Source organism: Manacus vitellinus, unplaced genomic scaffold (assembly GCF_001715985.3).
Source record: "Manacus vitellinus isolate BGI_N305 unplaced genomic scaffold, ASM171598v3 scaffold_10_pilon, whole genome shotgun sequence".
NCBI classification, from domain to species: Eukaryota; Metazoa; Chordata; class Aves; order Passeriformes; family Pipridae; genus Manacus; species Manacus vitellinus.
In genome coordinates this window covers 10,021,512-10,038,323 of record NW_021938838.1, presented here as the reverse complement: position 1 = coordinate 10,038,323, position 16,812 = coordinate 10,021,512, and the positions used below count along the sequence as shown (strand labels likewise).

The 16,812-nt window shown below is 41.4% G+C and overlaps 1 protein-coding gene across 2 annotated transcripts; it reads left to right on the top strand.

Moving 5' to 3' along the window:
* Window positions 1-233: 233 nt before the first annotated feature.
* On the top strand, window positions 234-16,479 carry N4BP1 (NEDD4 binding protein 1). Of its 2 annotated transcripts, XM_018084811.1 has the most exons (7): window positions 234-335; window positions 3,711-5,476; window positions 9,870-10,000; window positions 10,386-10,482; window positions 12,159-12,266; window positions 13,720-13,827; window positions 15,876-16,479. In XM_018084811.1, exons 1-7 carry the CDS (start codon window positions 249-251, stop codon window positions 16,195-16,197), a joined length of 2,619 nt encoding a protein of 872 aa, XP_017940300.1. In that variant the 5' UTR covers window positions 234-248; the 3' UTR covers window positions 16,198-16,479. The 2 variants fall into 2 exon arrangements, with proteins under 2 accessions (XP_017940300.1, XP_017940308.1); XM_018084819.1 differs by lacking the exon at window positions 13,720-13,827.
* The last annotated feature ends 333 nt before the right edge of the window (window positions 16,480-16,812 follow it).

Here is a 16,812-nt window from a genome sequence, read left to right as displayed (position 1 = left end):
TTAAACCCAAGAAGACAATCCCAGAACTGGGCCAGGAGGGTGTTCAAAGCAAGGGCCCGGGTTGCGCAGACTGACACGGGGAGGTCCCTGTGCCGCTCCGTGAGGGCTGTGCCGGCGATAAGGGCCGGGGGGACCCGCCCGCCTCAGGAGATAGGGATGGGGGGAGCCGGGAGAGAACAGCCGGGAGGCGGCGGGGTGAGGCCGCGTCTGGAACGCTGAGTCCAGTTCTGGGCTCCACAGCACCGGACATGGAGCTCCTGGAGCGAGCCCGGTGGAGGACTACGAAAATGTTTAGGGGACTGGAGCATCTCTCTGACGAGAAAAGGCTGAGGGAGGTGAGGGTGTTCAGCCTCGATAAGAGGCGACTGAGAGGGGACCTCATCGGTGCGTTTCAATATCTAAACGGGGAGTGCCAAGATGGAGCCAGGCTCTGCTCGATGAGGCAGAAACTGATGCACAGCAAGTTCCACCCGAACGCGAGGAATAACTTCTTTATTGTGCAGTGACCGTGCACTGGAACAGATTGCCCGCAGAGATGTGAAGTCTCCAGCACTGGAGACATTCCAAGCATTCTGGACACAACCCTGAGCCAAGTGCTCTGGGATGACCGCGCTCGAGCAGGGAGGCGGGACCAGGTGACCGCTGTGGCCTCTCCCGGCCTGACCCACCCTGGGACTCTGAGGCGAGGGCGGGAGGCCCCCACATTGCGGCCGCGGGGGACTGAGGGCGGCCGAAGCGGACGGGGCGGGGCCTGACCGCCGTGGGCGGGCCAATGCACGGACCTTTGGGCGGGCGACCTTGAAGGGGCGGGCGGCCCGCCGTGGGCGGGGGCGATCCTGGGTGGGACATGTCAGGCGCGTGGGGGGCGATCCCGAAGGGGGCGGGCCATGTCTTCCACCGCCCTTGCCTAAGAGTGGCGGCGCCGGCGAGGGGTCGGTCCCTGCGCGACCCAGGCGCGGGGGCGATGACGCGGCGGGCCGGAGGCGGAGCGGCGGCGGTGATTCCGGGGTCGTTTTTGGGTTCATGTTACCGGTGTTGCTGGTTTCCGGCGTCGTTGTCTCCCGGCGTCGTTGTTTTTTCCCGCGCGATGCATCGCGAGCGGCCCCCGCGTGATGGCGGCGCGGCCGGGGCACCGGCGGCCGGCCGCCGGCGCCAGGCTGTGACGAGTTCCGGTGCGACGAGAAGCGGCTCCGTGGAGTGCAGCGGGCCGCTCGAGGACTTGTTCGAGTGCAGCTGGCGGTGCTGGCGCGCAGGGACTGGCGGACCCAGCGCTGTTTCGCCGCCGCCGCCGCCGGATCTGGCGTGCAGCCTGGCGGGCGGAGGGAAGCCGTGAGCAAGCGCCAAGGATACGGGCCGGGGCGGCGCGGCGGGGGCTGGAGGACCCTGGGCGGTTCGGGCCCGCGGCGGAGGGAAAGCGTGGGGGCAACGGGGCCCAGGAGGGAAATGGTGCATGGAGGTGGGGTGTGACCGCCAGGGAGTTCTCCGGGCCGTGTTGAACAAGCTCGGAGGTAAAGCGAACTCTGGCTGGGAGGGCAGGGAGGGGGGGGGTTTTCCCCCCCCAAACAACCCTGGTGTGAGGCGCTCCTGCCCGCTGGGGACCGGTCACGGCGGGGAGAACGGGCCGGGCTTTGTTGGAAAGCCACACTTGGGACGTTTCGCTTTCCTTCTTCCTCCCTCCCAAAGTCAAGAAATCCCTCGGAGTTGTTTGGGCGTTGCCATGTTTTGCTTTACAAAGTTCAACTGTTCTGTGGCATTTAGTAGCTCGTTAGCGAAGCTTTCAGTAACAGAGCTGATATTTCCTTAGTTAATAGTGGTCAGGGCCCGTTGCTTCCCCAGGCTGTGTGCTGGAGCAGATGGCCCTCCTAGATCGAACACTAAAAGAGTTAAGAGTTTGTCTCAACAGTAAATGCGGTCTGTTTGTCTCAGACCAGGACAGCGGTTGCTGTGAAGTATCTTCAGTCTTAAATGTCTTGTACAACGAACACTTGGGGGGAGTTTCTCAGCAGTAATGCTGAAATTAGTATTACTCATAGCGAAGCTGGCAAGTAGAGCTGTTTGAGTCATGTGATGAGAACTTGGTGTGAGCCCTTGGTGGGCTGAAGGTCCTTTCAAAACCAAAATCTCAGTATGTGGGTGTTTGTCCGTCTCTTTGCTTAAATGCAGTTAGACGTTATGGGGATCCTGAGCATGTATTTTGGGACTTAATTCACAGACTTGGCAGTCTGCTTTCAAAAACTTGATCCCTTAACTATGCAGTGCATAAGACTTGTCAGGAAAATGCTATAAATATTTGACTGACATTTACACCAGACCGATTTGCATGGGCTCAAACTCCAGAAACTGTTACAGGTAGCTGTTCTTTTTTTCCAGGCATCTGCAGTACAACTTCCTTTTATTTTCAGGAAATTAAAGCCTGAAATAAATAGCTCAAGACTTCAGTATTCTAATTGCAGCTTTTCCTAACAACATTCAAAATGTTTTCTGCATCTAATACTTTAAAGGGTGTGAGAAACTTGACTTGACTTGCGTGTAGAGCAGTTTTCAGACACTGTCTGGTGGACTTACTGGCTAGAAAGTAGTCAACTGCATATCTTTATTGTCTCCCTTTAAAGGATTAGATGATAGCAATTTGTGGTTTAATTCATCAGTCACATGCAATGCATTCATCCTTCAGTGTTGGTTAATAAAAAAAAGTTCCCAGATTTTGAATATTGTTTTCACCAATTCTGTTGTTGTCCTGTTGCTCTGCAAGAGCAGTCATCTGATGACTAAGACACGGAAAGTAATCCTGTGGCTTTGCTGCAGAAGCAGTTTGTGTTCATGTGCCTTGATACCTGTGTGATGATGTAACTCAAACTCAAGGAAGTGGTGTTATGTTATTTGTTACCTTGTATTGGCTTTGAGTTCCATTTAAAAGAAGTTTAGTTTTTGAGAGTAAAGGTAGATACTAAAACGTGGTGCACTTGGGAGTCTGTGAATACAGTGACTGCAGTTTAGAAACTGGTTTCACTGCATTACAGAATTTTAAGCACAGAAAAAGACAGTTTGGGGAAAAATAATGCTACCTGAAATAATAAATAATACACTGTATTGCAGAGTTTTGAACTCTTAACACATTAAAACAAGGTAGTGTAGTGAATTTAACTGCAGTAACTTTTAGGTGGCAGAAATAGCACTGGGATTTTTAATTTTTTTTTTAATCTTTGCAAAACCTGAACTTCAGGAACACAGAACTGTCTGGAGCCTGGAGTTCTCAGTCCTTTATCAGCAACAAAAATATAGGATAGCTCTTGTTGGGATAAGCCTTGGGAAGTGTTCCTTAGAAACTGGTTTTAGAAGTTCAGATTTATGAACTAGGTAGAATTCTCCAGTGGCAGGCATTTGTTCATGAAGTGTATGTTCTCTTTGACCAAAGAATGGGGATGGAAAAATAAGTCTCTTGACTTGTCTTTTAAACTGTTTGAGCTACAACTTAAGTACCCTGTTACTATCAGTTTCAAGTAAATTTATTTATAAACAATAGGATATAAAAGAAAGACTTCGATGAGGTCTATTTAAAAATCATTTCAGAGAACTGTATTTTATTTCTGTTACCCAGTTTACTGGGTAACTTAATTTTCTAATGTACTTGTCCATTACTGACCTAATAAAAACTAACTGAATATATTGACTTTTCACAACTATTCACTCTCCTCTCTTTCTCCTTTTAGGAGTATATCAAGGGACTGTGTGAACCTGAACTAGAAGAGAAGGAGTACTACCCAAAGGACATGCACTGCATCTTTGTTGGTGCTCAGAGCCTGTTTCTCAACAGTCTTATTCAGGATACCTGTGCTGATGTATCAGTGCTGGAAATGGGATTGCTTGTTATTAAGGGGGGTGCAGAAGCTGTTGTTATGGCTCAAAGTCACGTTCAGCAGTTTGTGAAGCTTTTTGAGAATAATGAAAGCTTGCTAAATGACAATGAATCTGAGATTAAAAAGCAATTCAGGCAATTTGTGGAAGCACATGCAGATAAGTATACAATGGATTTACTGATTTTGCCTAGTGCACTAAAAAGAGAACTCCTGGCTCTCACCCAAACTGACTTCTGTGCAGTGGAGGGCGATATCATAGACCTTACAGGTTCTGAAAGCCCAGCAGGGCTTGTGCAGCACAGTGCTTCCAAAGCAGTTGCTACAAACAGAGATGGAAGGGCAGGTGGTGAGGAAGCAAGAAACAAGGCTGGCACACCTGTAACTGAGCTTACAAAGCAAATGGACACTGTGTTTTCTGATGCTCCTGAAACAAGTTTTGTTCCCATAAATGAATCTCTGCCAGAGGCAGTGGCATTTAAAGAAAGGCAGTCATGTAAAAGAAGATCATCTGAGGAGGAGGAAAGGCTCTCTAAAAAGCAGTTCTCTTTGGAAAATGATCAGCAAGTGAAGTCTTCATCACACCGTTGTCGTTCAGACAGTGATGCAGTTATTGATCTGCTTTCAGATAGGGATCCTCAATCAGATGATCCTACTTACTGCCTTAAAGAAGGTGATGATATCAGTGAAGAAATGGAATATAAGATTCTTGTGAACTTTTTCAGAACAATGGGGTATTCACAAGATATTGTAGAAAAAGTTATTGGTATCCTAGGGCAATCTGTGGAACCATTAATATTGCTGGAAGAAATTGAAAAGGAAAATTTGAAATTTCAGAAAGAATGTGAACAGTCATCTCAAAAGCCTAGAACTGTCAATCCTCCTTTAGAAAATAATGTAAGTAATTCACAAAAGGTAGAAAACAAATGTATTTCTAGGCAAAGTCCACTTAAATCCAGTCATATTTCAAAGGAGACAAAAAATGAATATCACAAAGTAAGAGATGTCCCAGATGTGCAAGTTGATGCAGAAGATAAAACGCATGCAGTGGTATGTAAACCTGCTTCCCCTTCCAGCAGAAATTCAGCTGTATGCTATAAAGAGAGAGACATTCACTGCCCTGGGAAGAGTCACAGTTCAAGGTCAAACCATATAGAAAGTGATGGCAGGGTAACTTTCAGCACTGTACAAGCTGGAGCTCTAAAAGACATTGACTTTGTAGCCAGGGGGAGCTCAGATGTGCAGCGTGTCCCAACTAAGAGTAAAACTGCAGTTCAGCAAAAATCTGCAGGGCCCTCAACTGTACAGAACAGTCATCCTGTTTCTGAAGACAGACTGGGACACTGCAGCTCTGCTCAAGCAAAATCTGTCTACCAACACTTTTCCCAAACCTCAAATTGTGAAAATTCAGTCCCAGACCACTTCTTGTCTTCACAAATACATCCTTCAAATCCTGATAGAGAGGCGGTGGGACCACACAGACATCATTCTGATCCTTCAGTTACTGGAGTTCAAAGGTTTTTGGACTCTCTGAAGAAGCCATACAGACTGGAGTTGAAAAATGAACCTGGGAAACCATATTTAAAACACATAATTATTGATGGAAGCAATGTTGCAATTTCGTGAGTATTGTTATTTTCAGTTATCTCTTTACTAACAGTTCAGTGAACTTTCAAATGATATGGGGGCTAAGAGGTTGCAGTGGCAAGTGTAAAGTTTTTGCTGGCTATGTTTTTTGGTGAGCAACAGTCCTGTACACTGCAGGATTTGTCAACTACTAGTAATGGTAAATCTTCATAATAAAAAATTGAGATTGAGAGTAGCCATCTTCACTGAAGAAGGTGCTGATCATGACTGGGTTTCACCACGTTCAGAGCCCAGAGCCCCCTCATGACTGGCAGCAATAAAACTTCTCTCGTCAGTCACTGGAGAATTAAGGCTTTCTGTCATTTTATAGCCTTGCTAAATTTAAAGGGAATGCCTAATGTTATCCATAACTCTTGACACTGCTTTAATTCAAGTACAGTGTTTTGCTACAGCGAATAGTTCTTAAAGTAAACATTTCCTCGTTGTTCAGACTCTGTTGTTTCGAAATGGTGATGCAAAAGTGCAAGTTGCAACTGAGTCATAAACGACCTTGAACTTTTAAAAATACGTATTAGTGGAAGAAAGATGCAAATTGTGGGGGTCATGTGGGAAATAACAAATGTACTGCATCCTCTTGCATCCTCTTGGTCTTTTTTTTTTTTAATATGAAAATACTTTTTTTGTCTGTGTATTTCATGATCATTTCATGGGGGTTTGTGTCTGTTTTTTTTAACAGCTATATACATCTGAAACCAATTAATTAAAAGATGGTGAATAAACATCTGCTTATTTCTGGCTGTGAGACTACTGTAGGCAGTGGTGTCCTAACTTTTTTGGATTGAGCACCCCATGAATAGAGAATTCTTTGAGTATGCATCCCAATATATGTGTATTTACCAATTATATGTGTGCACTACTGGAGTTCTAGTGTTTCCTTCATCCATCAAGTGGATTGCCTTGCACACCCGCTGGGGTGCACATACCCCATGTTAAAGTAGGGCAGAATACCTGGGTGCTGTTGACATATAGTCCCCAAAAAGAGGTTATATAACACCTGCTGCTCAACCAAGTGAAAACTCCTTATGGAACTTAAGGGACAGAGCTGCCTCAAAAGAGCAGAACCATTGAGATATTTAAATGTCCTACTAAATAATCAATGCATGGGGGCCTGTTGGTTTTATTATGTAGGTATTCTGCAGCTTCCTTCTGGCTGAATAAAGCCTCATTATTTTCTTGCATCTTAGAAAGTGAAGCATTGTTTGCAATTTTGCTTTGATTTTTTTTTTGGTTTTACTTCTCAGTACCTTGAAATTACTGACAACTGCTTCTATGCCTATGCTGGTTTGGGGTTCTTTTGACCCCTGAGTACCATGGGGTTTTGGTCTGGGTTGGGTTTTTTATGGGTGTGGGTATTAATGCATTACCTGCATGCTTAGACTAATGCTATATGGGTTTCTGATTCAGTGCTTGCCCCGTGTCCTAAGTCTGGAAAACTACAAGAAGCTGTAGAATTTTTTCTTTTGGCATGTGCAGGACTTTGCAGTGTTGTTAGCTGTACTTTCAGTGTGCTTGTGGAATGAAAGAAAGCCCAGAGTTTACCCTAGCTGCTAAAAATTACCTCTTTTTGTATGCTGAAAACAGGTCTTTGGAAGCAGACTGAAATATCCAGATAGTTGTCGAGTAATTATAAATTAAATTTTATTAAATTGTGGAAGAAACTCAGAACAAAAGAATAACTGGATGGAATTATATCTTCTAGAACAGTTTGTAAAGGATATGTATTTGGGGTGGTGCATCCCCTGCCCTGCTCCCCCTCGTTCTTGGGTCTGTTCTGCAGTCACAAAAGCTCTTGATAAGCCTTGACCAAACTGCCTGAGCAGTGAAGTGTCCCCGACTCTGTCAGTTGGGCCATGAGGCACTCCCTGATCCTACCTGGAGCTCTTCCATGGTAGAGGTGGGAACAATCAGAAACAGCAGCTGCCCAGCCTAGGTGGGGAACAAAGGATAAGCAATTATCCTTGGAAGCCTTGGTAAGCCATTTCCCTGAATTTTGGCACATTGTTACTGCGCTTTGGGAGGAAAGCCCAGTGGTTACGAGTTGGGTTGTGGCCAGGATGCAAACTCACTGATGACCAAAGTCAGTCATCTTGTGGCCCTGCAAAGAGCCTGAGTGAGGCCCTTTGAGCTCTCCCTGTGAGTTGGACACAGCTCAGAGATCACAAATCTGTGATACTCAGAGGACTGACACTGACAGCGAGGCTCCCACACAACCTCTCCACACTTCCTGAGGTGCAACCCTTGCCTTTGGAAAATACAAAGAGATTTGATGTGAACATTTCACTGAACCTGAGGTGAATTTTTCATGGGTGTTTTACGCACAGAGAAGTAGGGGTACGCATTGCTTTACCTGTGTGCATGTGCATTGGTGATGGTATGTTACCTCTCAAATCTCTAGTTAGGTCACTGTTATGACTGTAGAGAACCCTGTGGAATCGCTTTGCAAATGTTCAAGTACTCAATGATTAAGTACTGCTAAACCCTTTTGCACCCTTATCTTTGCATTCCAGCTTTGGTGTAAATCATTCCGAATTGCTTCTAATTTGATCTTCCTTTGTTTGCTTTAATTTGTGTAGTAAGTAATAAACTTACTGTTCACAAGTTCACAAGAGTGAACATTAGCACCAAATTCCATAGAGTTGTATTTTGACAAATTCACATTAAACCCTGCTTTTGCCAATACCTTTGATGGAGTTTCTTCAGCAGCCAAACTACTCATGTGTAACAGTACTTTAGTTACAAAACCAAAGGCAAAACCTTCCATGTCCCAGAAGGCAACTTTGCTACTTTGTGCTGCTTGTGATAATTGTATTCCTTTATTTGACTGTACTTGACATCAAGAATGACTAATTTTATTAGGGCAAACATGGCATAGTATTTTTTTTCTTCTGGAAACTCTGTAAGTCAGATCTTTTTTCTTTTATGTTTCAGAAGTAGCTTACTCATTTTTCTGCCTTTCTACGTAAAGAATTCTTCTCCGAATTCAGAGAACCTTAACAGGTTTAAATTTTGATAAATTTATTTTAAAAGGAATTTACAGACTTGGAAAAGGATAAATGAATGCTACTAAAGGCTGAGTTTCACTGTAAAATATTTCCGTGGAAATCTTTTAAAGACTATTTTGTTGGGAAGATGTCTTGGTAGGATAAACTAGAGTTTAAAGATAAGATTCCATTCAGAACTAACAGGGCTTACTATTAGGTTTATAATATGCAATTACATATTAACTGGGAGAGCAGTTTCAAATACACAGACCACTCGCTCACTTATTGTACCAAAAACTTCCGCAGTGACTTAAGATCTAACTCAAAACATAGACTGGGCACTATTTTGCAAGAAATGATTTGTCTGCTCATGCCTTCAGTGCTCAATCAGTGTGTCTTTTCTAGTAAAGCATATCTTTGTTTTGTCTAAGTGTGGCCTCTAATCTATGAAAATGTGCAGGGAAAAGTTTCTGAATGAAAACTGGATTTAACCTTTATGTAAAGTGCTAACAGTGTTTGGTAGGAATTTACTCGGAAGGTGGTTTTGATTCTATCTTCTGTGCTTTATTTTAAGAATCTTTTCTATTATTCCACAGAAACTCAGTTTCCAGAGTCTCATTAGACAGTTAATTGCTAAAGGAGACGTTTGTGCTGTGTATAAATAGGCATAAAGGATCAGTGAGAATTCCAATTGGGAGGGATTTTGCAAGGTCATCAACTCAAATCTTTGCAATTGCTGATTTTCTGGAAAGTCACTTAATTGAGTTGCAAAAACAGATAATGAGCATCTTATGTTTTTAAATGGAGGAAAAAGATTAACACAAAAATTAAGTGTTTTGAAAATTTTTCTTCAAAGAAATTTCATTGTTTTGCTTCAGAACAATAGCTCAGACTGTGGAAAGGAAGGGAGAAGAGACCTTAATATCTTGAATTGTCAAAGAACTTCCCATGTGTAATCCTTGGTCAACCTTTGGTAAACCAAAGGCCTTCTATTTTGTAGCAGGACTATATTTGGAACTACCACAATATTGGATTATATATATAAAATAATATATATACACACATAGTCAGTAGATGTCAGAAACCATCACTATTGGCCTCTTTTTTTAAAGTTAAACCCACTTCTGATTATCCCAATATTGTTGTGCCCAAGAAACTAAAAGGAGACTGATCTATGAAGTTGCCAAGTGATGTATCTGTTCCCTTGCTGAGGATCTCTTTCCATTTGTAAGATTCCTCATCTATAACATCCATCTGCCTTTTCTTTTGCTGAGACTGTTTGTGTAACTTTTTCCTTCACTTTGCAAGGCTTTGTTCCATTTTCTTTGTATTCAGAGTAGTAAAACCTTTGTGAATTTAATCTCCCTTGTCTCTCTTTCACCCCCAGTCATGGTCTAAGGAAATTCTTCTCCTGTCGGGGAATTGCAATAGCTGTTGACTACTTTTGGAAGCGTGGCCACAGAAATATAACTGTGTTTGTTCCACAGTGGAGAACAAGACGTGACCCTTACATTACAGGTGAGGGAAATTTCCTAATGTTTCTTAATTAAAACAGATTGTAACTATTTCTTGGGATACTTCTGTGAAGAATGAATGGAGAAGGGATACTTCATGAAACGTTAGGCAGGAGCAGTCTGGCTGCTCAGCACGTGTGACTGGGTTTCCATATGCAGTGTGACACTGAAATGCTGTTTAGGCAAACTGGGGTACCTTAAATGGAGGCCTTTTTGCTTTGGTTTTTGTTTGCTCTTTAATTTCTTGTTGTGACCTCTTCCTCCCCATTTTTATAGTATTAGCAGTTCTTCCGTTATCAGTGTAATTTCTATAGATAATTTGCTACAAAAATAGCCCGTCTTCTCTGCTAATTTTATGTCAGACTAATTGTCAAATCATGTTTTAACAGAGCAGGGTTTCTTAACACAGCTCCAGGATGTTGGAATATTGTCTTTAACCCCTGCAAGGATGGTTTTAGGAGCAAGAATTGCTGCTCATGACGACAGGTACAGAATATACATCGTTTTAAAATCTTTTTAAACATCTGACTAATGGTTGTAAAACCTTAATGCTTCATGAGTGGTTCTATTAGCAAGTTCTGCAACCTCTCTAGACAGAGCTATGATCCAACTTAAGATTGAACTCTACATCTGTTGCATTATTTTGCTGTTGTAAGAAACATTCCCGTGTATTCAGAAAGTCATGGGAAATGGCAAGTTTTCATGGCAATTTAAAAAAAAAAGGCCATTTCAAATGTCATCATTTGTATTGAGGAGGAAATTGATCCTCCAGTAGTGGTTTTATGCTTTCCTGATCATCAGTCTATCCCTAAATTGCCTTTTATGTTGGGGCATAAATCAGTGACTGATCAGGTACAATTTAGCTCCATTTTTTTCTTGATGCCATGGTGGCATAAAGACATTGCTGTGTATTTGGAGCAGTGTATTTGTAACAGTAAATTTCCAAGTTAATTTGAGCACCAGAGATCAGCTTCAAAATGTGGGGCTCATCTTTCAGTGGACAAAACAGTAGAGCTTTAGGAGTTGGTGTTGTGGGAGTTTCCTGGTGCTTCCTTTTGCCAGATTTTCCCAGTCTTGAGACACAGTTAAAAGCACATGCTGCTTCAGTTATTTGGGTTGTCTTTTTTCCACAACCAGTTTTCCTAATTCTCCATGGATACACAGCTTGCAGCTTTGAAATTGTGTTTTGCAGATCACTTCAGTTTGCTGGATTTTGGTTTCTTCCTTCCTACTAATAACCACTCCTACTTTATTTTTCTGACTACAAAATTGTCAGGTTCTTGTGTCATGAGCATGTCTATTTTTGTTAGATTGCACAATCCAGTACCTGATTTCAAAACTCTGATATGCAAAAGTATATAGAGTGTACTTAATTTATCTCCCTTGCTAAAATATAGTGACTCTGATTTCTTCACTATTAACCTCGTAGCAAAAAAAAAAAAAAGTGCCAGGCAGCCAAGTTGGAGTTGTTTGCACAATAATGTTTTATGTACACCCAGCCTTTCAAATATAATGCTATGGGTGCAGTATTTACAGTTGAGATTACTGTGGAAATAAGTGTTATGATAACATATTTGCACTTTTGTTACAAGCGTACACTTTCCTTAAAAGGACACCATCTATTATCTCATTGCTAAAACAGTTTCAAATGGCAAAAAGCTTGTTTTCAGAGAGGTTAAAACGAAAGCAGATATGGGGGGTTTTAATAAATTTTTGTCAAAATTTATTTAACAACAACTTGTTAACAAGTGTTGACAGAACGAGTAATATGCATAGTACTGTCTTGCAGAACATAGGTATTAATGCTAAGCAAAAAAGGACAAGGCAATGAGTTTGTGTTGGAATGTGTAAAATATTGTACTGTTCCATAAAGCAAGCCATTTACCTCTTCAAATATTTAGATCATGAGGCTTGGGGGGGTTTTGCTTGTGTGGTTTGTTTTATGGCAAGAAAACTTCCCATAAAGACTCTGCTGCACTAAATAAATGCATGCTACTCAAAACATTGGTTAAGGTGGGTCAAAACAGAGTCATTTCCTGGTAATCAAAGTGCTTGTTTTCATGCAAACAGATTGCTTTTGGATGATGAAGTGTTTAGTTTTCTAGATCTTTGGATCATTTTCAGCAAAGCAATCTTAATGATCTTTGAAATGATTTTTACAGGTTTTTATTACACCTTGCTGATAAAACTGGAGGTATTATTGTGACTAATGATAACTTCAGAGAATTTGTGACAGAATCATTTGCCTGGAGAGAAATTATTCAAAAAAGGTAATCACTGAATTTTTATGAAGTCTTAAAAGGCTATCTATCTTTCCAGTTGTAGGCACTCTGCCTTCATGTTGGTTTGGGTTTTTTTATTTTTAATTAATCTATCAGGGAATTCTGCTAGATCTGGAGGAAGTACTATCTGTGTTTCATTGTGTTGATTCATGGCCTTATACTCACGTGTTGAGTAGTCTAATGTCCCTATTATTCATATATTTTCTAATGTATGTCTGTTAATTGCTCACATAAATAGGAGTTTGGTGTAACAGCACAGCTATAGCACCTGTGAAGCTCAATGTTGGATCCTGTTAGAGCACACACTTTGCAGTCCACTTTAACAGCCTTTCTTGTTTAAAAGTTCATTTTTTTCAAGAAGACACAGTAGCTGGTGCACACACTTCTGAGGTTTCAGAATCAATCACTTTTTACTCAAGTACGACAGATTGGTGGCTAAACAAAATGAGCACTTGCAGCATATCCGTGTAGCCATTTCCCTGCAAATGTTGGGTGTCCCTTGGACTGAGTTCACTTAGCTATCAAATATCCCTGTTGTTGGGTTTGGGTGGGTTTTGTTTTTTTCCCTTTCAGTTGAATCAGATCACTTTACTGTTAAGGTATAATGATCTGTCACTGAAATTTCCCACTGACATCTTCTGAGGGTACATCTGCTACAGTGACCAGGTCTAATGAAATAAGTGATTACAAATTGCCCTGGCTTCTCACAATAAAGCTGGGAGAACATGGAGTTGATATTGCTAATCATGTAGGTGTTTGCACTGTTTCTTGAGTGAATTCTGCCCAAGTCAGGTTCTGTTCTACAGAACTGTAGCAAGAATACTTGGCACGTCATCTCGAGTCTGTGGTTTTCTAAGAGCTCGTGTTAACATCTGCTCTTAGTTTTACTTCTGGGGAAATTCCGCTGCACCAAATTCTCTCCCTGCAGACAAATTTTAGTTTAACTGGTTTTTCTTCAATTTCCCCCTATCCCAAAATGATTCCAGAAAAAATAGCTTCATGTCTTAACTGTAAACAGCTAATGCTATATTTGCTAGTTTTGTGGCTTTCTGGTAACGTGGGCATTTTAGCTACATGACTGAAGATCCTTATGAGGAAGGGGAGTTAGAACAACCAGAAAGTCTTCTTTAATCACCTGGAAAAGTCTATCCTGATCTTGCTACAAAAATTTGCAGTCATAAAACAGTTGCTGTCAAAAAAAAAAAAAAGGAAAAGAAAGAGAAACTCTGTGTTCTGCAGTGTAATGGGAAGAGTTTTCAGTTCCTATTGGATTATTTTGACAGTGAATGCTGGTTGTATCTCAAGTGGGTTTACTAATTAAACTTCAGTGATTCCTGATGTCGTGTATAGCACCTACTCTAAGTTTGTCCTGTGCTACAAAGGTGAAGGACAAGGGTGTAGTCCCTTGTTATTTAATAATATCGAAAGAACTCTCTTGCAGGTTGCTCCAGTACACTTTTGCTGGTGACATATTTATGGTTCCTGATGATCCTTTGGGAAGAAATGGACCCAGATTAGATGACTTCCTTCGAAGTGAAGGCTGTTCTAGGTATAAGCACTGTTTTCACTTTTGAGACAGTTTTGAGTTCACATTTGAAATAAACTGTTTACTTGATTCACTCAAACACTGTAAAAGCACAGTAAAATGAAGCAAGAGCCCTGTATAATATATAGTAGCTTAACAAAACCCATATTTTTCCTGTTCAGAAACTGGTGGTGACATTTGTGTCTAATCAAGATGTCTCTCAGAACTAAGATAAGTAAGACAAGAACTTCCTTTGAGATTTGATTGTGGTGGCTTTCAAAGGTGTGTTAACAGCACACTGAGGTGCCAGTGGTTTGGGTATGTGGTAGTCAGACATCCTGCTAATGACACTGATGTTATCTCAAACACCTTGGTGGTCACTTACTCACAGTGGGGCAGTAGATGCTACAAACACTCTGCACTCAGGTTTTTTTGTCACTGGAGAGGTATTTCACCTGGTGGTTGAGGGTACAGTATTGCTGTTAAAACAACTTCTGAGGCGTTGTTTTTAAATGCTTTTATATTTGAGTAATAATTATAAATATTAATGAATATATATTGTTCCTGTAAGATTAACATACTTTTTAAATGTGCATATATTCAAAATATGAAATTGCTTTGCATTAACTACCAAGACTTGAAGATTAGTTTGCTGTTTTGCACAATAATCTGCTCTTCTTTCACCAGCTTATGAATTACAAATGCTAATAATTCTGAGGAGTATTGAGAGAGCTTTTAAAAACAAGTGAGGTAATTAAAAATTGGCAATAGAAAAGGCCAATTCTTAAGCTGTATTTAATACGTGAATACATAGAATGAGGAGGAATCTCATCTATTAGAAACATTTGAGAAAAGTGAAACATATACATACCAATAGGTCACAGGCTGATATGAAAATAAGTGTGCTGACATTAAAAAAGCAAGTTCAGTTCTAGAACTCCAGTAGGAAATGCAAAGAAAATATTTCAGCTCTATCACAAAACCCTTATGAGATGTTATTTGGACTCTTTTACCTGCCTGTGTCTGAGGAAAAATAAAATTCAAACTGTGTTCTGAGAGGTAAGTGTGATCACTGCAGGATTGCAGAGAGGCTTCTTTGTGAAGGCCTGTTAAGAGCTTGGTTTCTTATTTGTATACTTGGAACTGGCATTGGGGTTTATTTGGTTTCTGTTGGGGTTGTTTGGCGTGGAGCGGGGGGACAGATGAGACAGAAAAGCTGCCAGTGTAAAGAGTTAATTTTGTTCCTTCTCTGAGACTTTTCTACATGAGTTAAATGATACAGAAAGCATAAATGGCACCAGGAATAAGATCAGAAACTAGAAGAATCTTGAGCAATTAGAGAGCCTTTCCACATGAGTAATGGGAGGTGTCATAACCCAAATGCTTTTAAAATAGAGCTCTGTAATTTACATACTCTTTCCCTTGGTGGTAGGAAACTAGACTGTAACATGAGTTCCAGTTCACATTTCTGTGTTATCTGGTGGCATCTGAAGTAGACTGGGCCTTAAATTTTGTAGTGCTGGCAGTTTGTAGAGTAGCAATAACTTTTCAAAGTCTGAAATGAAATCTCAATAAGGAAGAGTGTTCAGATCCTGACACTGGTAAAAATACTTCATTGCCCCATCAAGGATGTTATACAAGGGAATGACCTAAATGTGAGCACAGCTCACAGTCAAGAGCAAAAATAGGTGAGGAATAGTCTCATGGAGCATCTGGAAACCCCTCTGGTCTGTCAGTATTTTCAAATGTTCTGAATGAGTATATATGTGTTCAGTGTATCTTTTTATCCCTACCTTCATAAATAAGCTTTGACTGTTGCTGTATCCTGTCAAATAAAGTACTCATAGCACATTGAGGTGATATCAATGTTCTTAGTTGTGCCAGATTCAAACTGAGAACTGCTAAACCTTCTGTTTTGTTTCACTTTGAAAGAATGCTTGTCATTTGATTCCAGTCAGGAACTAGCTGAGCAGCAGTGAAGTGTAAGTTAGACACATTTCTCTCTTGTACAGAGGCTACAGCCACCATCTCCTTTAGCTTAATTTAATAAAAATTTTTATTTTGTTCCACAGGGATTTTTGTTCAGCACAAAAGACTTTTCAGAGCAGTGGACAATATTCTTCTGAGCCACCTTTCTTCATCCCCAAAGCACCCAGCAGCAGTCGACAGCCCGAAGGCAGAGCACACGATGGCCGTTCATCACCGTGGCTTCCACTGGAAGAAAACATAGAGACTCATCCACCACAGAGATCTGCCTCAGAAACAGTACAGCTCAGAGAAGCCCTGATAAAAATCTTTCCTGATTATGATCAAAGACAGAAGATTGATCAGATACTGTCGGCTCATCCATTCATGAGAGATCTTAATGCACTGTCAGCCATGGTGCTTGACTGAGTGTTGTAAAAAGCCTTTCTATCACAACTGATCTGACTAATGAATATCAGTGTGAAGAAAGATGTTGCTCTGTCATGTTACCTTGTGAATATTCAAAATCTAATTTTATTTGTATAAACAAAGATATTTTTGTGTATGTTCTGTTGCTAATAGACTGCAGGTTTTAGTAAATTAAAAACTGCTGCTATTACAGGTTTGTAGTAATATTTTCTATGAAAAACCCCCAAATCTTCTCTTTCATTTGAATTGCTTATTAAAGCAGTGGCAGTACTTACTTTTAAATGGGCTGTTAGTACTTTTTTTTAAATCCTTTTCCCAGAAGGGAACAATGCTGTCCGTTCAGAGCCCTGTGTGTGGGAGCAGCGGGCTCGGTGCGCTGCCCCAGCGCTGCCACCAGGTGGCATCAGTGGCACCGTGGGGCTGCCCGGGAATGCCGCTCCCACCTTTGGAAGTGCTCGGGATGCTGGAAGGAAAGATTGAATGCCAAACAGGAGGAATCGGTAAGGGTGTTATGGGCAAAACTGTGCATTACGTGAATGACTTAGGGATACTGAGAAGCCTTTTGAAATTTTGGGCAGCTAAGAAGCTTTGTATGTGTGGGTAAATCTTAGTGCC